Source organism: Oncorhynchus clarkii, chromosome 25 (assembly GCF_045791955.1).
Source record: "Oncorhynchus clarkii lewisi isolate Uvic-CL-2024 chromosome 25, UVic_Ocla_1.0, whole genome shotgun sequence".
In the NCBI taxonomy this organism is placed as follows: Eukaryota; Metazoa; Chordata; class Actinopteri; order Salmoniformes; family Salmonidae; genus Oncorhynchus; species Oncorhynchus clarkii.
In genome coordinates, this window is record NC_092171.1 from 15815568 (window position 1) to 15841349 (window position 25782).

The 25782-nt window shown below is 42.3% G+C and overlaps 1 protein-coding gene across 1 annotated transcript in view; it reads left to right on the forward strand.

The window, feature by feature from the left end:
- The window catches only part of LOC139383252 (chloride intracellular channel protein 4), a 28129-nt gene continuing 2347 nt past the window's right edge, over positions 1–25782 (forward strand). The window contains exons 1-5 of the mRNA XM_071127704.1: positions 1–478; positions 20437–20546; positions 23154–23279; positions 23428–23534; positions 24640–24821. Coding sequence (XP_070983805.1) covers positions 410–478; positions 20437–20546; positions 23154–23279; positions 23428–23534; positions 24640–24821 — 594 coding nt within the window. The 5' untranslated portion in view covers positions 1–409. The remainder of the gene's footprint in view (positions 479–20436; positions 20547–23153; positions 23280–23427; positions 23535–24639; positions 24822–25782) is intronic.

Here is a 25782-nt window from a genome sequence, read left to right on the forward strand (position 1 = left end):
AGGTGACTGGAGGGCGTTTTCCATGCGGGGTTGTAACGGTCATTCACGAGGGCAGAAATATAGTGTGCCTCTGATTTATCAATGATTATGTTGCATGCAACAGTTTGATAAACGACAATAATTTGTTGTGCACGGAAATCCTGTAGAGATACCGAAGAGTCAAAGGGAGCTGTTCTGCAACATCTAGTTTTGTGGACGGGCTGCACCAATATCACACAGCTCTTGCCATCTTTGTGCTTGACTTTCTCCTCCCACCACTCTTGTGTGAGAATTGCAGCGAGCCACCAGCCTAGGAAAATCGGTTATCCGAATACTCCGTGGAAAGGGGGTGGCAAAGAAGAGCGATTAGGCTGAAGATACCCGTTTGGTGTCGATTTCGTTTGGAAAAGTTTATAAAGTTTAGTTCACAATGTCTTTGTCTGTACCCCAGAATGGAATCAAGGCGGATAACGAGCCCGTTATCGAGCTCTTTGTGAAGGTACGTTCCAGAATAGATTCTCCAGCAGGCTGTCTGTCGCATTGGGAAAAGTTTGTTCTTGACTGGTATTTGTCTAAATAAAAATTGAACGTAGATATTAGGCCTACATTAACAAATGCATTTAGTCGGGCAGTTTTTTGGGGGGGATACCGGTATAAAGTAAGACTATAAGCTACTTTTCTTTCTTGGGGTGCATAGGACAGTGAATACGTGTGCTGTCGTTATTGATGTACCATTTGGTTGTATTATATTGTTGCCATTTGCTTTCAAAAACTGTTTCTTGAAGTACTGCGCATACAGAAGTCAACTAGTCTTTAAAATTGCGTAGGTGATCAGTTTTCCCAAACGTTTTACGATTTTTAACAATTCGAGCATAGGTTCGTTTGAGACCCTCCCAAAGTGTGGCCATGTGAGTTTGTCAGACTTAGGGCGGATACCGCGGCTCTGTGCTCTTCCCATCATCTTGAGGAGAAGGAGACAAAGCATCCATCCTACCTTTTAAGTGTGCCTCGATTTTATGTAAAACTAAGCGTGAATTATACATGCTAAGATTAACGATAGTTTATTAACCAGCGCGACATTGTAGCATAATCTATCGAAACGATAGTGTAGCACCGCCACCGGGTGGTCGCACGCTGGTCGAAACAATGTAGCCGCCCTATTGAAATACAATATTTCCAGCCTGTCAAAAAGGGGGTATCTGTAAGGTTTGGAAGGAGATGGGATATGGATGAAACACTTTTGATATTTGTCAATTGGAGAGAGTTGGAATATATTTACAATTACTGGCCTTTTGTCCTGTTTAGGTTGATAATGGTAGGGGTGTGGTGCAAATAACTGCAATGAAACAGGCTTTCCCCTGAAGTTTATAAGAAATTGGTGACTCAATATCTTGGCAATTTCACAGAAAAGACTCAGAAGTATTTGGCTTCCACACGTAAATGTTTCCTTTTTCTCCCTATTCATGAGGATGCCCCCCCTTTAGTTGGCATGTATTGGGGATGAAGAAATACAGCTTGTTGTAGTGATGGTGTCTGTAAGGAAGCTATAGGTAGCTCTTTGACCTTGCATTTCAGTATTGTTAAGTTACTCAATTGCAAAAGGTATATTATGCACTAGAAAGTTTGGGACATCACAGGCTGATGTCAGGAAGACGCTGGGCCAATTGTGCACCACCCTATGGTACTCCCGATTGCTGCCTGTTGTGATACAGCCCGGGATCGAACCAAGGTCTGTAGTGACGCCTCTAGCACTGAGATGCAGTGCCTTAGACTGCTGCGCCACTCAGGAGCCAGCTTGTTAGCTAGCTTGTTAGGACAAGGGTGTGGAGAACGCATTAAACATATATAATTGAGAAGCACTCACACTCCCCCTACTGTATTACCTCACACTGCATCTCCCCATTCACTGAACCGTATTCCAGCCATGACAATGGCAACAATAGAGACTTAACAAGATGTACACAAAGCAAACATTTTACTTCATAACTATCTGCTAGCTACTGTATATGTGAATAGTAATAATGTAGCTAACCAGCTAGTATAACAGGCAAAAATGACATAAAACAAATGTTATCCAAGGTCCATTCTTTGTGGGTAGCTAGCTAACAATTCTTTGTGCCTATCTGGCTAGTTAACAGTAGTAGCTAGCCAGTTAGCTCTTATCTTACTATGGGCTTACTACAATGAGTATTGTTGGCAGGGAACCATGACAAAATTAACACAGCATGTATTTATTAACGCAGAAAGATAAAATATTGTACTCAGGCAACATATGAGATGTGAATAGGCAACATTTCATTCTCAAGACTGAGTATATTTTCTCTCGCTTCAGCTCAAGTAATGGCCACTGTTGATTTCAAGAGAATTTGCATAATTTTTACATGGTTGCGTCATATTTCTTTGTATACTTTCTGTTGAAGCTTGCATCGATGCATGCTTCAAAATATGTACAAATGGAGTAACATTTGATAAGTGTCCTCTGTGCCCCGTCTCACATACTTTGATTCAGACTCTCCAATGCTCCAATTTGGGTGCTTGGAGCACAGTAGTACGCATTTTGAGACACCTATTGACTCCCATCAATCCTGTTTGTAATCCGGAAAGCTTTTTATTTTTTTCTGCCTGTTTGGCAGAGTAGGATAGGGAAAACAGGGTGAGGTGGTGGAACCCCAGTGGGGTGAGGGGTTTGGGGGCCTGAATTAAATTAGGAAAAAAACTTACGAGGCCTTGATCTTGAAACCAAGCTTTATTGGTGATGTAAACTCACTGCCCCCCTCTGAGCAGTATTTCACTGGTGATTATGATCGTCTCTGGTTATGATGTTGACAGTGTGATCTAGATACACGTGGCTCTGTTCTGCGTCAGGCTACAGTTCCCTTGATGTGCCATAGGCCCATTTGAAGTCCCTGACTGTCGAATTTGTATAATCTCTTTATTTTCAACTCTTAATTTTGCAGCTTTTCTCTTATTGAATTGAACATTGACATTGTCCTTTTTGCCAGTGGATATTTTTGCCTCAGTGGATAGACATGAACTTTATCTGCCCTTTCCCAAAAGCATTTGGTGATTGACCCTAAGTCAGCCCGCTTCAAGGACGTAACCTTGGGGTACTGCGTGTTATGAGTCAACCTGCGGACCACTAACAGGGAGGTGATAGCTACCTACCTCAGTCAGCCATCCCTCGCTGCATACAGGAGCAGTTACATCATCCCAGGTGACTTTATATGTTGCTACAACCGCTTCCCAGCCCAACCCTCTCTTGTGCTATGTGTGCTCTCTCTGTAGTGCTTGTGTACACAAGATCGTCTCCCATTGTCCGTGTTTGTTTCTGTCAGCGTGTGCACACAGCAAGGGAGGCGTTGATAGGTGGCACGTTCTCTCCCTACATCCTATCTATTGCTCTGTGTAGAGGCAGACCTGTAACTCACCCATTATTGATGCTCCAGGATGTCCATCATTGTTCCCGCTCTGCTGCTTTTAACACAGGCAGACGTCTTAGGCAATGAGGCAGGCGTGCACGTTGCCATAGGCACCACACAAACGGTGGCTACTGGGAACAGCTGATAAGGCTCACTGTGTGCTCTCTGCATGGACTGGCGTAGTGGCTCCTGATCCCCATTCATCATCCTGCTAGCGTCTGAGGGGAGAGACTTTAGTGCCTTTTGAAACTAGCTGACCCACCTAGATTGTGATGATGATATGAGGTTATTGCCCGCTTTAAATCTCCCTGCTGCAGTGTGTACTGTTGTCTTACAAGGTTTCTATGGAAACAGTTTTGATTGTAAAGGTGAGTTGTAGAACCCTTGAGCCCCTGCGACTGTAGCCTGGCTGGTGCCAGTCTACAATTTGAAAATCCATCAGTAAAGAGGATAATTTTTGTCCGCTCATAGAAGCAATACAGTTTTATATGATTTTTATTTATCAGGGGTGCTCTAATTCTATCCATTTTGCCGTGGGGTGGAGATAATTATTTGCAGTTTTAAAGCTAGTTTCCTGCAATTCTACACCATTTGCCATGATTTATGCGTTGTTAATATATCTGAGTGAGAGTGACTAACAAAATCGAAGCCCTGCGTGCCCGGTCAGTATTCGGCCATGATAACTGGCTAGATTAATTTAACTATCAAAATTGTTAGCTGACATGGCTAATTGAGTGACTGTCAGTAGCTAGGTTTCCTTCCAATTGGCGACAGCTTTCAACTCTACCAATAGTTTTGTCACAAACTGTTACGTTGTATCGCAAATGTGCTTACTCTGGCAGGCACATTTGCGATATACGCTCTAGCCAACAGCTCATAGATACTGTGTGGTTAGGCTAGTCTACATGATGAGATTATTATGGACAAAAGAGAGATTATTTGTCAAACGGCAGTCAAACATCGCTCATCATGTCACCAGAATAAGACTGTCGATATTTATATTGGAAAAGAGCATCAAGCTCATCGCTGTGCACTTTCACCACCCTGTGAAGTTCATAATTTATTCAATCTGTAGCCCAATAAACTGCATGGTTTTCGGAGTCGCAGTGGGAGGACCACACAACATACAGTAAGTAATATTGTGTGACTCTAAGTTTACTTCAATATGATGGTTATATCAGTATTTGCGCTTAATTGTGTTTCCGCTGCCATTTCTCGCATACTTATTTTTACAGACACAAAAAATCCCATGTCGAACAAACAAATTATCCATTGGCGTTTATAAAATTGTACCAAAACTTCCTGTTTCCATCACAACTGTTTGTTTTTTTCCCCCCCGGTATGACTTTACTCACATAACCTGATGGAAATGTGTTTAGTGACTGACATAACAAGAGAAACTTCTGATACACAACTACATTTTGAAATTGCACTTTGTGTGTTCTATTATAACTGTCAACAGTAAGTTGGAACCCAGATGGCGGGCCTACGAAATGGGGGCATGGGCCACAAGTTGCCCATCCCTGCTCTGTGGGTGTATGTCAACATTACAATGTGTCATCTCTGCTAGTTTTCAAGTTATGGACCATTGTGTACAGAGAAATTGGCATACTAGGCAATTTAACCATTCACAGCCTTCTTTTTACTTGCATTATTGCACATATTGTAAATTATCAGCAGTGATCATTTTGAATCCATTTTCACATTCACTCTGTTGGAAATGCTTACAAATTGGAACATAACTCAAACTAGCAGAGATCCCACTCTAGAACTTATGATATGCCAAAATCATAGTCTTGTTTTGTGAGGAATCACCCACTAGCTAAACGTTCCGGGTGAAGGCATTGTAGACTGTAAAGGTTTTCTTTGAACGCTGTGACAGATGGTGCTAGAGTAATGACTAGGTGATTATGAAGTTCCTTTTAGGAGACTGCACTGTTCATTATATGCAATAATCACTTTGGTTTGACCCTCCAGCACTGGACAGGAAGTGTGGTAATCTTTCCTTGATGACCCACATTACCATAAGACTTAGGGCATCGCTCATCGATAGGCACACTAATGCACAATGACCCAGCACCCCAATATCATGCTAAATTACTGTATGGAACAGGAAGCAGTACAGATAACTCCGAAAGGACATGCTTTCATCTTTAGTTTGTATGCTGTTGCTCTGCCAGCAAGTGTGCCAAGGCTGGGATGAAGGCACACCTCCACCTCCCACCAATGAGGAAGGCATAGAATCCATGGATTCTATTTCCATGGATGAATGCAGTGCAAATAGACATTGAAAGTAATCCATTCTTATGTCCCGTGGCTGGAAGGGGGTCCGTCTGTATTTTTGTGTTACTCTGAGAGAATCACATGGAAACTATGGCGACAGAGACCAATTATGTACCAGTCACTGGTTTTTAAAGAACCCCTTGCAGGGATGTCCACCCAGGACAAAATCCTAAAGGTCAACACACTTCTCCCTCAGTCTCAGGCCAAAGAGACATCACGAAAAGAGCTGCTCACGTCCTACACTTCCCTCCCTGTACTGTATGGCTGTGTGACTCCATGTCATGTGAGATATGCCATCATAGGATAATAATAGTTTGGTATGAGAATTATTAGGAACAGCTTGTACACGGGCAAAAACAGGATATGTTTAGTTGACTTTTTCTTGATGTCTTGGCAACTCTGTCCTCTTTTGCCTCTGCTTAGTCATGCCTTTCTGTTGTAATTGTCTAAAAATGCAAGATCCACGGTTTACACGCTCTGGGTTAACCATCAATAAGTTGTTTGTGTCCCTGCAGTAACTTTAACTTGTGTCCCAAGTATATACCCGTGTCAAATTGACTTCAGCTGGTAGCATTCTACATGTCAATCTCCATTTGCCACTTGTTTGCATAATTACTTTGAGTATAACACATTCTTTCTCCCCAGAGTGGCACAAAGGCAATTGAGTAGCCATTTTACATTTTATTTTTTTATAGTAAAATCAATATAGCAGTTTATTCTCTCCAAGCACTATTATGCTGCAGTCAGCATCATGAGTTGGGGGACAAAGATTAATGGTCTGTAACTGGTCTGTTGTGCAGTACTGTAGCGGTGAGAATGCTTCACCATTAAAACCTGTTAGGACTAAGCCTCGGCCAAATGGACACAGCAGTGTAACACAAGATGAGGGGGGTATTATAATTAGGGCTGTCTCCCCCCCCAAAAACCCCAAACTCTTTGTCGACCGAAAGTTGTCTGTTCTTTCGAAAAATATGAACGTGTATTTTTTTTTCGTATGGACACTCCCCATGTTTAAAATAAATAATAAAATTAACTATATGCATTGAGCTTATGGTTTGATGAAATAAGAAAAATGCATCGAGGGCGCCATCTAGATAACCAGAAGAGGAAAAACATTAACCTGAGCCAACTATTTTCCTCCTGCTGGCTTTGGCAGATTCTGCCATTACTCTCCTGAAGTTGCAGGTAATAGTCTACATGAGGAGTCTGCACCCTTTCTCATGTGGAACAACCATTTATCTTACCATTTCTACCGATCTGCGTGTCAATCAAGGTTTTCAGATGCACAATTATAAGAATGTCTTCATATCTCAATCATTGTCATGTGGTTAATAAAAATAGATACCTAAAAAGTAACTTCTATTGCCAACTATGTAAAAATAGCCTACATAAAGCAAACAAATAAACATTGCAGCCTGCAGGTAGAAAACATCCTGATTTTAATTTTAAAAAATGATTTAAAAAAGTGTGTGTGTATATGTATATTCTATAAGTCACATTGGCTGCACATGGCCTGTCTACATTGTATCAACTTCTTGGTCCAACCCAACCTTGCCTAGCAAACTTGCAACATAGTATAACATTCTGGGCCCTCAGTTTCCCATGCCAGTGAGCTTGGGATAGACACAGCTGTAAGCTATTCGCGCAAGGGATACGACGCAGCACTTGACTTGGGCAGGAGCTCACCGGAGCTCATTTTCAAGTGCTTGAGCTCCTGTTCCTCTTATAGAATATTAGCTCAAAATTATTGCCCTGCACCTAAAATATATAACAGTAGCAGCACCCAAAATGAGTACCGGAACCTATTTTAGTCCATGACATTTTCCACTTTCACGCTGAGTGGTTTTCGAAAGGGAGAGCGCTTGAACATTTTTCAAATGCATTGAGAGACTTTTGTAGTTCTCAATGAATGTAAAAACTTGCTTTGCTTTCTGTTTGAAGAGAAGATGGCATTTACTTTGAGAAGCTCCACAGGTCATTCATTAGTGGTTGTGCGTTAAGCCAATCAGAAATACTATCAGATCCCCAAATGGGCACAACTACACTACCGGTCAAAGGTTTTAGAACACCTACTCATTCCAGGGTTTTTCTTTATTTTTACTATTGTCTACATTGTAGAATAATAGTGAAGACATCAAAACTATGAAATAACACATGGAATCATCTAGTAACCAAAAAGTGTTAAATAAATCAAAATATATTTTATATTCAAATAGCCACTCTTGGCATTCTCTCAACCAGCTTCATGAGAGTCACCTGGAATGCATTTCAATTAACAGGTGCCTTCTTAAAAGTTAATTTGTGGAATTTATTTTTTAATATGTTTGTGCCAATCAGTTGTTGTGACAAGGTGGAGGTGGTATACAGAAGATAGCCCTATTTGGTTAAAGACCAAGTCTATATTATGGCATGAACAGCTCAAATAAGCAAAGAGAAATGACAGTCCGTTACTTTAAGACATGATGGTCAGTCAATGTGGAAAATGTCAAGAACTTCAAAAGTTTCTTCAAGTGCAGTCGCAAAAACCATCAAGCGCTATGATGAAACTGGCTCTCATGAGGACCGCCACAGGAATGGAAGACGGAAGAGTTACCTCTGCGGCAGAGGATAAGTTCATTAGTTACCAGCCTCAGAAATTGCAGGCCAGATAAATGCTTCACGGAGATCAAGTGACAGACATTTCAACAACTGGTCAGATGAGACTGTGTGAAATCAAGCCTTAATGGTCGAATTGCTGCAAAGAAACCACTACTAAAGGACACCAATAATAAGAAGAAACTTGTTTGGGCCAAGAAACAACAAGCAATGGACATTAGACTGGTGGAAATCAGTCCTTTTGGTCTGAGTCCAAATGTGCGTTTTTTTTGTTGTTTCAACCCCTGTCTTTGAGAAGCAGAGTAGATTAACGGATGATCTCTGCATGTGTGGAGATATATATTTTATTGTAACTTGTCAAAAATAACTTTTTCTCTGTCATTACTGTGTGTAGATTTATGAAGAGAATTTTTTAAAATCAATTTTAGAATAAGGCTGTAATGTAACAATGTGGAAAAAGTTAAGGGGTCTGAATACTTCCCGAATGCACTGTGTGTGTGTGCGTTTATTTTATTTGTTATTGCTCGACTAAAAAATAATATTGGTCGACCCAACAGCTTAACAATCGACCAGTTCGCTAATTGGGGTCAGCCCTATGATTCAGAGGGATTGGGTTAAATGCGCAAGACACATTAGAGTTGAAGGCATTCACTTGTACAACTGACTAGGTATCCCCCTTTTCCCTAGTTCTAATCAGTGTCAATCTTTTTAAATGTATTTACATGTATTTATTTAAAACATGTACAGTGCCTTGCGAAAGTATTCGGCCCCCTTGAACTTTGCGACCTTTTGCCACATTTCAGACTTCAAACATAAAGATATAAAACTGTATTTTTTTGTGAAGAATCAACAACAAGTGGGACACAATCATGAAGTGGAACGACATTTATTGGATATTTCAAACTTTTTTAACAAATCAAAAACTGAAAAATTGGGCGTGCAAAATTATTCAGCCCCTTTACTTTCGGTGCAGCAAACTCTCTCCAGAAGTTCAGTGAGGATCTCTGAATGATCCAATGTTGACCTAAATGACTAATGATGATAAATACAATCCACCTGTGTGTAATCAAGTCTCCGTATAAATGCACCTGCACTGTGATAGTCTCAGAGGTCCGTTAAAAGCGCAGAGAGCATCATGAAGAACAAGGAACACACCAGGCAGGTCCGAGATACTGTTGTGAAGAAGTTTAAAGCCGGATTTGGATACAAAAATATTTCCCAAGCTTTAAACATCCCAAGGAGCACTGTGCAAGCGATAATATTGAAATGGAAGGAGTATCAGACCACTGCAAATCTACCAAGACCTGGCCGTCCCTCTAAACTTTCAGCTCATACAAGGAGAAGACTGATCAGAGATGCAGCCAAGAGGCCCATGATCACTCTGGATGAACTGCAGAGATCTACAGCTGAGGTGGGAGACTCTGTCCATAGGACAACAATCAGTCGTATATTGCACAAATCTGGCCTTTATGGAAGAGTGGCAAGAAGAAAGCCATTTCTTAAAGATATCCATAAAAAGTGTCGTTTAAAGTTTGCCACAAGCCACCTGGGAGACACACCAAACATGTGGAAGAAGGTGCTCTGGTCAGATGAAACCAAAATTTAACTTTTTGGCAACAATGCAAAACGTTATGTTTGGCGTAAAAGCAACACAGCTGAACACACCATCCCCACTGTCAAACAGTGGCAGCATCATGGTTTGGGCCTGCTTTTCTTCAGCAGGGACAGGAAAGATGGTTAAAATTGATTGGAAGATGGATGGAGCCAAATACAGGACCATTCTGGAAGAAAACCTGATGGAGTCTGCAAAAGACCTGAGACTGGGACGGAGATTTGTCTTCCACCAAGACAATGATCCAAAACATAAAGCAAAATCTACAATGGAATGGTTCAAAAATAAACATATCCAGGTGTTAGAATGGCCAAGTCAAAGTCCAGACCTGAATCCAATCGAGAATCTGTGGAAAGAACTGAAAACTGCTGTTCACAAATGTTCTCCATCCAACCTCACTGAGCTCGAGCTGTTTTGCAAGGAGGAATGGGAAAAAATGTCAGTCTCTCGATGTGCAAAACTGATAGAGACATACCCCAAGCGACTTACAGCTGTAATCGCAGCAAAAGGTGGCGCTACAAAGTATTAACTTAAGGGGGCTGAATAATTTTGCACACCCAATTTTTCAGTTTTTGATTTGTTAAAAAAGTTTGAAATATCCAATAAATGTCGTTCCACTTCATGATTGTGTCCCACTTGTTGTTGATTCGTATACAGTTTTATATCTTTATGTTTGAAGCCTGAAATGTGGCAAAAGGTCGCAAAGTTCAAGGGGGCCGAATACTTTCGCAAGGCACTGTACATCTTGGTGAGGTAAAAAAAATAAAAAGTGGGATGCTTGCCAGCAAAGCCACAACTCTAAACATTACTTTTTAATTGCACTTTAACAGTGACAAACTGTTAGGGCCTACATAAAGCTGTCCCAACAGCAATCCCAACACCTTACCACTGCTACAGTTCATTCAGCCTCATTTACTGCCATTTTAAAAAACACAGCTGATATGGCTGACTTGCTTAAACAAATGTGGTTTCTACTGACAATTGAGACGTACACACTATTGCATAAGGGGAGGACGAGTGGATAAGAGGCCATCCGCCATTTCTATTAAGACATTAATGAGCGCGCTAGGATGGACATAGTCAATATAACTATTTGTTCAGCACTTTTGAAATGTACAGCGGCAGAATTCAGAACATGGCTCGTTCTTAGTGTTCTCCCTGTACACCAAGTCAGAACCGTAGGGGGCATACAAGAAGACAATGAAAGCTTTTACAAAATTCAACGATTACATTTTTCTAAAACAACCGAGTCAGAACAGTAGGTGAAATGAGGGGTAAATGGACCAAATTATTAGGGTGATGCACATGGGCTACTAACAACTTACTACACAATATACACTTAGTAATACTTTCTTGGCTACAGTATACATGTCTCCCTGGCATATTACATCATTTATGCAGCAGCATACATTACATTTTTGGACTCCCCTTGTTGTGCTTTGCTCACTTGAACAGGAAGGTGGCACGGTGGTCCTTCGTGGGCAAGTTTTGTCATCAAAGTCTGTCATTCTCTGGATTTATGGTGCTTTCAAGACAACTGGAAACTCTGGAAAAAAACAAGGTCCAATCATGATGACGTCATTGATCTTCAGGTCGTAGCGCTAGAAAGAGGCCCGAGTTCCCGACTTACAATTCCGAGTTGAATGACCGTTCAAAACATTCCGGAATTCAGTCTGAAGTCTGATTTCCCATTGCCAAGTTTCAGTTTTCAGCACGGCACAAATCATGCTTAATTGACAGCATTAATATTTATTATTTTTAAACTTGGAAAAGAGACACTTAATCCCAGATTTGGGACCACACAGCCACTTCACTGAATAGCAGGCTAGTGATCGCTTTGCAATGCTTGCAGTTAGCCTTTGTCACTGATTCCACCCAAACCACTCATTGTTGAATTTCCAGCTTGTTGCGTAATGTTTGGCCAATTGGCACCAATACGTTTTATTTATAATTTCTCTTCATAATTTCTCTTGATATGACAAGGATTAAAAAGGATTTGCCAATAGATTGTCGACTTGATTCATGACTGCTAGCTAAGATTTTTAAAGTATGATATTGACAGTCCAATCAAAACTAAGGTAGATCTAAACGTCATTTTATCTGTGGCCAATGACCTTGAGCCTTCTTGGATGGGCACTTCTAATGTAACTCTATGGCAGCACACAATGGGGCTTGGATTTTCAAGGTCTACCCTTAGACTTGGCGGTGATGTACTGTCCCCTCAAGGGACAGAACACAGAGATAATCATGGTGCAACTAGAGAACATTACCAACACGTACACTACGTGTTTTCCGCTGGCTGCCCCACCACCACAGAAAACATTGATCTAGGCTGAAACACCTGAATGACAGGTTACCACTTGTTATAATGCACTATATTAGTGATGTTTCAAGAGACCTGACCATATACACGGAGTGTACAAAACATTAGCAACACCTTCCTAATATTGAGTTGCATCCCCTTTTTCCCTTCGAACAGACTGTGTCAAGGTGTCAAGCCTTCCATAGGGATGCTTCCCCATGTTGACTCCAATGCTTCCCACAGTTGTCAAGTTCGTTGGATGTCCTCTGGGTGGTGGTGGACCATTCTTGAAACTGTTGCACGTGAAAAACCCAGCAGTGTTGCAGGTCTCGACTCATACAGGTGCGCCTGGCGCACCTACCATACCCGGCTCAAAGGCACTTAACTTTTGTCTTGCCCATTCACCCTCTGAATGATACACAATTCATGTCTCAAGGCTTAAAAATCCGTCTTTAAACTGTCTCCTCCCCTTCATCTACACTGATTTTAGGGATAATGGGATAATAGCTTTCACCTTGATTCACCTGGTCATGTCATGGAAAGAGCAGGTATTCTTAATGTTTTATACACTCTGTGTCGTACCAGATACATCTTTTATTTCTATATTGTTGAGTTTCAACAGTCAGGTTTGTTTAAATGTTCTGGACACTTAACTCTCTTGGTGAATGAAAAGCATGCTGTGTGCTCATGCCATTCTGTTCAGAGGAAAGGCTTGGTGCCTGTTAGGAAGTTGACGTTTTAATCCTTCTGCTCCTAAGGAAGCCCTCTGTTAATGAGGTATTTCTCCTGTAGACCAATGACAGGAAATTATACAAGGAATGAGGTAGACGGATGGATGGGCAGTGAGAAAATGGAGAAAGGAGGAACATAGAGGGGTTCAGGATGTGTTGGGATAGGGCAGGCATCAATTTGGACAGAAATACAACTTTTTAAAGATCAGTTTTAATCAAGTTTACAGATGGGCATTGCTTCTGACATATTTAGATCTGTTACATCAACTTGGCTAACAGGGTGCCTGAGTGCTGGACCTCAGATGTAAGGAATCTACCCTGAGGGCAGGCAGTGCAACCCAATTCAATTCCATCTGCCTATGTTTCACATCCTGCTTTACACTGGTAAAATGAGCGATAGCGAGCCATGCCTAGTGTAGTTCAAATGTCAAATGAGGCTGGTGTTGGTTTATGGTGATGGTGCATGCTTTGCTTCCATGTGAACTAACACCTATAGCACAATACTGGAGCCAAGGGGTTGTTCAGAATGGTCTGGACTTCAGTAGTCTTTTGAGGGAATCACTACATTTAGTGTTAAAGTTGCCTCTCAGATTGAGCCGGCCAGGGCGGAGTTTGTGTTGGAACACACACTCTTTAAACAACCGCCACACAGATCAGCAGGAATTGTTTTATCTTTACTTCTCCTGCACACACCTGCCTGTCTTTCTCCCTTCTGTCATATTTGCTTCCAACTTTACCTGAATCATGTTTCACTCAAATTCATACCTGACTTTATATTTTCTATGTTATTATTCTTAACCTGGAGAGAGTAATGGGTCACGTTGTTGACGACTCGACGTGAGCTAAATCTTATCCCTCTCCACCCCTTGGTCAGTGTCCCAAAGAAACTTTCATGTTGCAAGTTTAAAGTCCTCTACCTCTGTCGGCCTGTCTGTCTGGGAGACGTTAGGTTTCCACTCCATGTCGTCCACATGAGTCAGAGCCACACCAGGGTGTGATGCATTTCCTTTCCTGTAGGGCCGGACTCCACCACCATCATCCTTCTGACCACAAACCTAGCCCTAGCCAAGTCAGCATCAGTCCCTTCCCTTCAAAGTAACAGCCTTACATCAGCCAGCCCAGCCCAACTCTAGCCTGCCCAGCCCAACTCTAGCCTGCCCAGCCCAGCCCAACTCTAGCCAGCCCAGCCCAGCCCAACTCTAGCCAGCCCAGCCCAGCTGCCCCAGTCATCCCAGCCCAGCCACACCCAGTTTGCATGCTTGTCCAGCCTAGGGGAGGCGTGACATAACGTGACCCTTCCCGGAGGACATTCCGCCTGTGTCACGGGGCGAGAGGAGGGCAGCGGAACACTTGTTGGCTGACCCCCACCAAGCTCCTTATTCGGTAAAAGTGTGGCCTGAACTCGAGCCCACCCAATTTAGAATGTTAACTGTGAGTGGAGGGGAGGACATGACCGTCATGTTACTAAAATTAGGCCTGGATCAACCAGGGCAGAACTCTCCAAAGGAAAAACAATAGATGTGTTACCAGTCCTGGTCTGAAGCGTTGATCAGCCACCACTCTGGTGGAGAGTTTTGGCCTCAATGATGAGAACTTTTTAAAAAGGTTAGATCTTTATTAAAGGCACTAATGAAAACTGGTATTTTATACATTCCCTAAAGTGTGTTTGTGAGCGAGGGAGGCAGTGGTACAGCTCATGATTCTATTGCTGGGATTATTCTTAGCCATAAAATGATGGTCATTATAGAAGTAGCTCCATGAGGGTGAACGTGATATCATGATCTGAGGTCAACGCAACACTGGTAACGTGGCTGTGCTTGTCTCCTGTAGATGGGTGAGGGAGGGGGATGACTGCGGTCCCAATGTGCTCTGATGGGCCTCCCTGGACCTTCAGTGACTTCGGCATGAGTCATCCTCTCCACTGGACGGAAAACTCTGTCTCTGTTGATTCAGGTAGCCTAGTGGTTAGAGCGTTGGGCCAGTAACCGAAAGGTTGCTGGATCAAATCCCCGAGTTAACAAAGTAAAAATCTGTCGTTATGCCCCTGAACAAGGCAGTTAACCCACTGTTCCCCGGTAGGCCGTCATTGTAAACAAGAATTTGTTCTTAACTGACTTGCCTAGTTAAGTAAAGGTTCAATTAAAAATCTGGTTTTCTCTGTACTTCTATATCAGAAGCCTAATGTTCTAGTAGCATGTATTGCTTGATGTAAGTAAAATAGGAACATTGGCACAATTTATTTGGAATATGATGCAATCATCAACATCTCCTGACTAATTTTAACCTGCAAATGAATAAGATAAATGAATAGTGCAAGGCTAAGTCATGTAGTGAATGATGGCCGACTTAATAAGTAATATTTTTCAGTAAGTACTGTGGGATTGCAGTTTTCTTACCACATATAAAATGTGAAATTATGAGCACTGCTGAATAACTGAAAATGAAAATAAATGTACATCAGTGTGATCTCATGACAAAATTAGGTGCTGGCCCAAAATCATTTCTTACCTCATGAAATTTTATTGGTCTTTTTTTATAAAGTAACATGCACAGAACCGTCCACAAACAGTTTCTGCTGGGTGTTCCTCAAAAGGAGCTCTCTATTCACAATGCTGAATGCAACAGTTCTGGGACACTTGAGAGAGAACAGTGTTGGAGGGCCTGTTACACCACTCAAAGAGACGGAACTAAGCCATGATTTAGTTATGACAGTTAACAGACACGACTAGTGTCACAGCTACTGTGTCTGTCAAATACCCCAAAATCGGATGGCTTGTATTTTAAAGTTTGTAGCTCATAAATATATTTTTGTAAATAATAAGTAATCTTATGGATTTTAATGTCTTTTTTCCTTTTTTGAATGTCCTTTTTTCTGTGGCTTTGTGAATATCTACACGACTTCGCTGTAAATCAGCTTCTTCGTATGTGTCTTAAGAGGGTTTCTTTGTGTGTTGAAGATACAGCTGTGTCAGAGCAGAAATGCACCGCTACAAGCATCCTCATTTCCGGACTAGTTTCTGCCCCCTGCCCCTAGTGAGGGGCCCAGGATGGGGAGCGGGGGGTATGAAGAGAGCACCAAGCAGCCCACCAATAATGCTTAGTTGGCTTGTGCTCTGCTTGTTTTTCTCCTAGACCCTTTTCACCCACTCTATCTATTATTTTTGTCTCCCTTTCTCCTTAACTAGATTTATGCTAATTCCACCAGTCTATTTCTGTCTTCCCTCCCTGTTTTCTTTGTCATTATGGGGTATTGTGTGTAGATTGATTGAGGGGGGAAAAGACACTGTATTCTGAACATGGCTGAAATCCATGTCTTATGTCTACTTAGCATTTTATTCTCAGAGATGCCCTTCACATGGAAACTTCTGACATGATAATCACCTCTTTATTATGGGCTGCTTGTCATGTGTCTGTCTGTCCTCCATCGTCATGGGAACAGTCACCATGTCATACTGTCATTCCTACCCCTGACACATTAACCAACAAGAACTCATCTCTCTGAGCAATTCGACAATTTGATAGCAAACCTTTCATACACAGGACAGTAATGGAATCAAAAGGAGGGGACATTGAACAAAGGCTGTGATCGAACAGCAACTCCAGCCTCTAGCAGCAGGCAGATCAAACAGAGAACACACCGGACCTCCACAGCAAAGAGGGAGCGAATCAGCAGGGCGCTGCTAGCTGGACACACTGCCTGGAACAGTCTGGAAAGTCCCCTGTTCATTCATAGCATAACTTTAGGCCCCCAAAAAAAACTAAAAGAAAAATACATTTTAGATTTTTGGCTACGTGTTTAAAAAAAAAAATGTTGGGGACATTTCTAGTGGTGGAGGGGAACGTTAGATCCATGTGAAGTAATATAATTTTATTCATGTTCCAGAAAGCCCGATCTTGGCACAGGTCCGTTAGTCCATAACTCAAGTCTGTGGTATGCTATTTTAATTAGTGTATGCGTGTCTTTGATGTTGGAATGGGGCTGAATCTGAGAGGAGTTTTCCTCGAGATACCCTCTGCGCTGGTCAGAGGGAGAGCGGGCACAAGAGAGAAATATGAAGAGGATTGATAGGCGAGAGGATATCGACAGATACAAAGTGGCTGAAAAGTACACGGATCCAAGAGGGAATGTGCAACCATTCAGTTTAGTGAAGACTTGTTACAGTTGGAGAGGGAAGAAATTCCTTTCGTCCCTGCCCTTCTGAATGGATGAATACTGGCTCTGAGAATGGCCTTCCTCTGAGCTCGCTGTCTGTATGGAGCACTCCATAACCAGTTGTGTAAATCTGGGAAGGGGGAAGATTTGGACCATGTGGAAGACTGCTTGAGTTGTTCCGCTTAAGAGGAAAAAACATCATGAAGTTGGACTGATGTCAGAAAATACAGTTGTAGAGCGATCAATAGTGAGAGTAGCAAGATGATGTGAGTCGTATGGTATCGCTGTCAATGCCAGAAATCTAAGCACAAACTCGGAATGAGCTGGCATTAACTGAAAATACTCTCTTTACTAGAGTGAAATCCAAGGCTAAAAACCTTTCTAGCTATACTATGTTTGCTTACACAAGGTCTTTACTCATGAATATTTTAATTTCACTTTCCAGTTACACTTGGATAGACAATCTGTTGATAAGCAACTGCAACTTGCTAAGGTTACGGTTTAGAATAACGGTTAGGTTAAGTGTTACGTTTGGGGTTATGATAAAGGTTACGGTTAGTTAAAATGTTACTCTGATAGTCCATCTGTAGACGCTCTACAAACTATCCAAATAAAGTCTTGCCCAATTTCCTAATTTAGTAATTACTGTACACGTGTAACATATTACATGAGGAGAGGCTAGTTGCATTAAACTCCTTCGTTGGGATCCAGTCTCTTCTTCTCTCCCACATCTATTACCCCACTCTCTCGCTGGAAACTGGCACTTGCCTGTACTGAAGAGCCCTATTGATATGGAACCACTTGAGGAGGGGGAAGTGTGTGAGGGGGAGTGTTTGCTAGCAGTGGTAGTTGGAGATATCTCTGGTGTGTTTTATAGGACACTGTCTGCCAGTGGAGTGTTTAGTATGTTCTCATCACTGCCTCCTTTTTACTGCTTGGACTGGAGGTCTGTGTGTACATTATTCCAATGCACAGTAGTAGTTTGTCATACAGTGGAGGTAAAGGTAACAGATCTATTTGAGGAAGGGAAAATCCCCTGGGTGGTGATGGATCTCTACTAGTGGGCAGTTCCTTGTTTTTTCCCCCCATGTCCAGAGATGGTCTGATAACAGTTCTTCTAAGAACTAAATGTTGTTTTACAACTCAAAATATGTGAAGGACAAGCAGGCTGATTAAGCACTGTCAGACATATACTCCTTCCCCTCCCACTCAAATACATGTTCTAATGAAACGCAAGAACGCTGTCCTGCTCCGTCTTAGTCACATCTGGGGTTTGTGTTCCACTTGGCTGACTGCCAGTGTGGAAGAATGGAGGCTGCTGTGGAAGTGTGCTAAAGTGTTTGAGACAAAGGTCAGCCTGCTCTCTGGGTGTCAGGGAGCTAGTCTCAACTGTGTGGTGGAATACATTTCTGCTCTAAATAGGCCTGTGCTGGGTCAGTGTAGTAAAACACCACTGGGCATTGGAAAGGACCCTTCTGCATTTTAAGGCTCAACCTTGACTTTATTGGGATCAGCTTACAAGACTCATTTAGATCTGTCAGCCAGGTTTGATTCTCTAACTATTCCAGTGGTTATCAAACTGGGGGTCCTGAGTGTGAAACATTAGCATTTTAATAGTATATACACTGAGCATACGAAACATTAGCATTTTAATAGGCTTCATACACTGAGCATACGAAACATTAGCATTTTAATAGGCTTCATACACTGAGCATACGAAACATTAGCATTTTAATCGGCTTCATACACTGAGCATACGAAACATTAGCATTTTAATCGGCTTCATACACTGAGCATACGAAACATTAGCATTTTAATCGGCTTCATACACTGAGCATACGAAACATTAGCATTTTAATAGGCTTCATACACTGAGCATACGAAACATTAGCATTTTAATCGGCTTCATACACTGAGCATATGAAACATTAGTATTTTAATCGGCTTCATACACTGAGCATACGAAACATTAGCATTTTAATCGGCTTCATACACTGAGCATACGAAACATTAGCATTTTAATCGGCTTCATACACTGAGCATACGAAACATTAGCATTTTAATCGGCTTCATACACTGAGCATACGAAACATTAGCATTTTAATCGGCTTCATACACTGAGCATACGAAACATTAGCATTTTAATCGGCTTCATACACTGAGCATATGAAACATTAGCATTTTAATCGGCTTCATACACTGAGCATATGAAACATTTGCATTTTAATCGGCTTCATACACTGAGCATACGAAACATTAGGAACACCTTATTGAGTTGCACCCTGTTTTTGCCCTCAGAACAGCCTAAATTGGGGCATGAACTCTGGAAACTATTAGTGAAAAATCAAACAGCGTGGCAGTTTTTGGCGCACTCCAACCGTTACGCCTGGCACCTACTACCATACCCCTTTCAAAGGTACTTAAATATTTTGTCTTGCCCATTCACCCTCTGAATGACACACATGCTCAATCCATGTCTCAATTGTCTCAAAGGTTAAATAAGTATTTTTAAGCCGTCTCCTCCACTTCATCTACACTGATTTTGAAGTGGATTTAACAGGTGACCAATAAGGGATCATAGCTTTCACCTGGTCAGTCTTTCATGGATAGAGCAGGTGTTCATAATGTTTTGTAGACTCAGTGTGTGTTTGTATTTTATATTCATACCTTTGCCAATTCGATCTGGCTAATAGCATTGAACTACGGTACTGCACCAAATTCATGTAAAAAAAACATCTGTGGTTCAGAACCGCATCTTGACTGTTATCCAGATTAGTGACCAGAAAGCACTCGTATCAGTCTGCTACAGATGCATCTTTACCAGAACAATGGGGTACCTGCCACTTTTTTCATTGATCATTTTCATAATTCACATGTGTTTGTAACATCACACTGCCTTAATAATTAAGGGATGAAGACTTAACATTCTGGTCACTGTATTATTTGTGAGGAAGAAAGGCTACAGACGGACCATGCTTTCTGTCCGATCCTGCTCTGGACTCCAGAGAAATGACATGATATCCCTAGTTGATATTGCCCGCAAACATGAATTACATTCAGCTCAAAATGCAGGTGTAAAACAGTCTTTATCTTGCTTTTTGAAAATGCATCACCGTTAGCTATAATGACAGGCTACATTTGCGCAGAGATTGTTTGCTTGTGCGGTGATTGTGAGGTTTGAACCACTCTTTTTTTGGGGGGGGTTGTGGGTCAAGTTTGAGAACCACTTCTCTAATCAATTAAGCCTGGTGCATTTTATTTGGTTTTACAGGAGCCTATCATACAAACACAATGTCATTCGAGTCATCCATTATCTGTAAATAATGCTGATGTAATCTGACCTTTTTCCCGATCTCTCTCAGGCGGGAAGTGATGGCGAGAGCATCGGAAACTGTCCGTTCTCACAGAGACTCTTCATGATCCTGTGGCTAAAGGGAGTGGTCTTCAACGTCACCACAGTGGACCTGAAGAGGTGAGGGAGAATGCACACCACCACGTTACACTAGCCTTCTCGCTCACTCCACCACCACATCACGCTAGCTAGCTCATTTCCCCCAGAAGAGGTCAGCCTTCTACACTTCCTCTGCTCCTGGAGAGCCAGGGGAATGTTCTCTCTCTCTCGCTGTCTCTGTCTCTCAGAGCTTTTCTGGGCTCTCCACTAACACTCTGATCCAACCCCACCTCAAACATTTTCACCACCCTTACGGCTTATTTGTTTTTCCCATGACCTTTCCTAACCTGGAGAAATCTGGAAAATAAACGAGCTGCATTCGAGAGACGCTGTTTGAGGTTGTGCTCACTTCCTCCCTAGATTTGGGGGTAAATTGTATTTTTCTTACTCTAAAATCAAAGCAGAATCTAAAAGGACCGGCTTCCCCTCCCAAAGTCATTTGAAGTCGATTTAGTCTTGGCTGAAAGTGCAGTAAAAGTTCTTGTCCATGTTCTGTAGAAGGCTGCCTGGCAACTCCTTGCCCAACCATTATATTCCTCAATGCATCATCTGAACACTTCCTGATTTGTTTTTCCTCTTTCCAGGCCAGGGCTATTGCAATACAGTATGTGTGATTATTTTCAGATATAGTAATGGACTTGATTTCCATGGGCCTTTTTTAAATCATTGACTGACAGTATAGTATACAGGAGGCTTTGATGAAGTGTTGTAGAGGGTATAGCTCAGCCATGCAGATACTTATTCATCGCTTAGCATCTCTTCTCCCGAGAAATCTCAAACACTGCTACCTCTGCCAGGGTTGGTCCTGTGGGTAATCTAGAGTTGGAAACAAAACAAGACTGGGTAGTACACAGAGCACAACCTTCTCTTTTTTTTAACATTTGGAAGCACAGGGAAGTTGTCTTTGGCTATCTGTGAATGTATTTGCATATGTATCTATAATTGTGTGAGGGTGTGTACGACGAGACAAGCTTCCAGAGGTCTTGTAAAAGGCAGTGGAGGATGTCCGCCCACTTAAGTGTCTGTTTTCCCCTCTTTTGTCAAACATGTCCTTGTTCAGTTCTGACCACCATACTGCTTTGACCTTTTTTTTAAATGACTGATAAAGGCTTCCCTGTTTCCACACAGTAGTGTGTTCACGCTCCAGTCAACAGAACGAGGCAAAGTACTGCACAAATGTATTTCATCCTGTTGTATGGAACTCGAAAACGGTACATTTTCTAACCTTTAATGTTATGACCTTGCTTTGGAAAACTGTTCAAAAAGCCCCTTTGGCTGAATTTGAGTAACATTTTAGTTATCTTTTTGAGAGTACACTTACCCCCTCCCACTGTTCCTTAATGTTGCCATGGGGCGAGGGTGCTTCCTGTGCTCATGCCAAAGGATTGAGGTCACTTCCTGTTTTGGTGCCCCTGTGACTAGTTGGTCTTAAGAGTCTGTTTCACAGCTCCCCTTGTAGGGAGACCGTATCCGCTGTTCTCTGCACATACCATTGGCCTGCATGTGAAGCGGTCTCTATGGCTAGATTAGTGGTAGGCTGTTCTCTGCATCAAAGTTAATTTGCGCCTCACCTTTTTTTGGGTAAATTTTGCTCTGACATGACAACCCTGATAACTAAATGACATCGAGTTACAAAATAAAAATGGTCAAAATTTAAGGGCACAGTTTCATGAAACAAGTTGTCTACCCAGAACCTTGCTTGTGGATATTCTGATTGTTTTTAAATATCCTAAATTTTTACAATTTACTTTATAATTGTATTTTTTTTGTGGCTGATTATGGAACATGACTCGGGGCTCCGTGCTGTTGATTGGTCATTCATCACTCACTCATTATGTTCTGTGTGTTCTTCATCTCACCTCCCAGAGACATCTGGAACAAACAAAAAAAATCACTGTGGACAGAAGAATGCACATGGACATGCGCATACATGACCCTGTTGAAAATAAAGTCTAACCCAGGGTGTGTGAGGGGGAGGACTGTGGAGGGCCAGAGTGGTCTGGAACCGTCTAGCATGGGACAGGGATTTGTGTCCTGTCTATTGGCCACAGCCCCCTCCACTGATCTGCAATAGAACTGGGCCCTGGGAGACACAGAATAACATTTTAATGATTGTTGATGATTTTAAAGAGTAGATAGACTAGATGGATTATAGGGATATAAAATGATAGATTAGTGAGTAATCTGTGACGGCTCAGTTTGAGTATAGAACTTTATTATCCCTAGGGGAAACTTGTTTTTTGCAGTGAAGTCATCTGTACAAAGAAGACAGACATTTCAACAACATCAAGGAGAGGGAAAGGGGGATACCTTGTCAGTTGTACAACTGTATGCATTCAACTGAAATGTGTCTACCACATTTAACCCAACCCCTCTGAATCAGCTGCCTTAATCGACATCCACGTCATTGGCCCCTGGGGAACAGTGGGTTAATTGCCTTGCTCAGGGGCAGAATGACCGATTTTTACCTCTAGGATTCGATCCGAGCAATCTTTCCGTTACTGGCCCAACGCTCCTACCTGCCAGGCTATCTCTTAACACAGTATAAGATAATCATTTGGTTGATTGGAATATTTACCAGTGCGTTGTGACATGCCCACTAAATCCCCTCTCTTCTCTGCTCCCTAGGAAGCCTGCAGACCTCCAGAACCTGGCCCCAGGCACACACCCTCCTTTCATCACCTTCAATGGGGAGGTCAAAACCGACGTCAACAAGATCGAGGAGTTCCTAGAGGATGTCCTCAGCCCACCCAAGTGAGTTGTCTGGTCTGGTTGGCAACAGCATTTCACACCCACTAGGCACTTCACATCAGACTGCCTCCACGAGTAGATACCTACGATACAGTATACACTCTGATTGTCAGATCTAACCAGGTGGATCATCGGTTTTGTGTGTGTGTAGGTTCACCAAGCTTGGCACCAGACACCCTGAGTCCAACACAGCTGGGATGGACATCTTTGCCAAGTTCTCAGCCTTCATCAAGAACTCCAAACCAGATGCCAACGAGGGTGAGCTTTCCATCCCTACACGATAGATAGATGTGTGTGTATGTATGTGCATATATCTATAACACACACACATTTTAGTTCCAGGTTACTACTCAGAAGTCAGTGAAGAAGCAATACTTAGAAATGGAGTTACACTGGTGGTGCAGGAAGAGTTCTGTGGTTGCTAAGCGACAGTGGTAGCCTGAGGTGATTGGTGGCTGGGTGAGAGTGGGGGTCTGACACGGGAACACAGGGCTTTTGTTCTCTGGGGTGGCCTCTCTGTCCCCAGGCCCATTCCTTCCCCTGTCCCCCATGTCACCTGGCTGGGCTCTCTTTAAAAAATAAATAAATAAACATCCAAACAGCCTGGTAAAAACAACCGAGAGAGATGGACGTGAGCTCAAAGCACCTCTCTTCCCTATCATATTGTGTTGTGACCATGGGAAGACATGATTTGGACACGACAACAGGTGACGGTATACTGTAGCTTTGCCTCGGTCATATTGACTAATGTTTCTCTGTCTGTATGCTATGTTAATCTGGGGTCAGCTGTTTTATGACATACCAAAGGACATGAACTGATACTGTATCTTGGATGGTATGGTTTCTATTCTCCACCCTGCTGTAATATTGACCCATCGTGATGGTTGGCTTTGAATTCCTTCTGGGCTATGTCAACACCACTGCTGACAGTCCTATCTGAATGATAAGCATGCCCTGTTTATAAGACTTTAACATGTAAAACGCATGCCTCGTCACACTCTCTCCAACTGGCTACATACTCTACAATCAAATTAAATCAGTAGAATTTGCTCAATAAACCAGAGTCCAACCCCTGCTATCTATGTTGGCTGAGTGGACCATGCCTTATTTGGCGTCTCGAAGAAAATGCTAAAAACTGCCAGTGAGGAATGTCTGTGAAAGTACTTATGCACGGCAGCTCTAGTTCTGCCATCTTGCTATGAAATGCTGCCCTCTGCTGTGGGTTTCCTGTAGTGTCTGTTTGGGAAGGGGTCCAGAATATTCAACACAATGCAGGCAGGCTGGTTTGTGAATGCTATAATGCAGTTGACAGTTGTTGCGATAGTGTAATGAGAGATGATGAATGTTCCTTTTTGTGCTGTAGGTCTGGAGCGTGGGCTGTTGAAGACCCTGCAGAAGCTGGATGAGTACCTGCGTTCCCCACTGCCTGACGAGATCGACCACAACAGCATCGAGGACATCAAAATCTCCACTCGCAAGTTCCTGGACGGTGACGAGATGACACTGGCTGACTGCAACCTCCTGCCCAAGCTGCACATCGTCAAGGTGAGACTGAGGGTATCAAAACAGGATATTCTACACACATTAGCAGAGTCCATGTAGTCCATGAGCCAGACCCCCAAATTTGGGCCTTTGGGCTCACTTGGGATTACAATGTCTCATAGTGAGTTCTTTGAGTTGGAAAATGTCTGGTAGTCGTTGCGAGAAGTGGAGCTTTCTCCAGTTATCACTTTCTTCCCTCCTTCCCATTTGTTTTTCCCTATTACTGAAGTTGTTGGTTACGTGTACCCTTTTTAACCATGTGTAATTGGAAAGTTTTGATTCACAACTATTCATCAGAACAATTTTTCTGAATGTTCAGGTCAACAGAACTTTGACCTCTAGAATGACCAGTATACATTGCTTTAAAAAGGAAACCCTGATACATTGTTTGACAAGTGATTCTGGAAATATAACCAACTTTGAAAGCCACAGCTGCAACTATTTAAAAATCACCCATATTATGCCACTGAGAGAATCATTTAAGCTTAGCCATAGAATTCCATGTAGTGGGGCAGTTATGTTTTGTATTGTAACTTTGGTGATAGAGGCACCACATTTCACACACACTGCTAAAACAGTTTAAAAAATAAACAAAAAGATTTGTAGATACACTGTCATCCCAGGATTCACACATTAATCACACACAAGTATTTTTCCAATATGGCCACCAAACAATTCAATAGGGCCTCGTTGGATCATGACCACGCCTGCATTAAATATTATTGTAGTATGCCCAATATCTTAAGTTCATAGTGATGTAGAATATATAACCAAATGACCCAGGAGTGTGTGTGAGAGCGCTGAGAGCTGTTGCCAGAGAATGTATGATAATTTTGCTTAGATAAGCTGCCTCCAATGTCGTTTTAGAGAATTTGGCAGTACGTCCACCCGGCCTCACAACTGCAGACCACGTGCAACCACGGGCAAGACATGACTTTGGGAAACCCTTGTATAGGCTACTGAC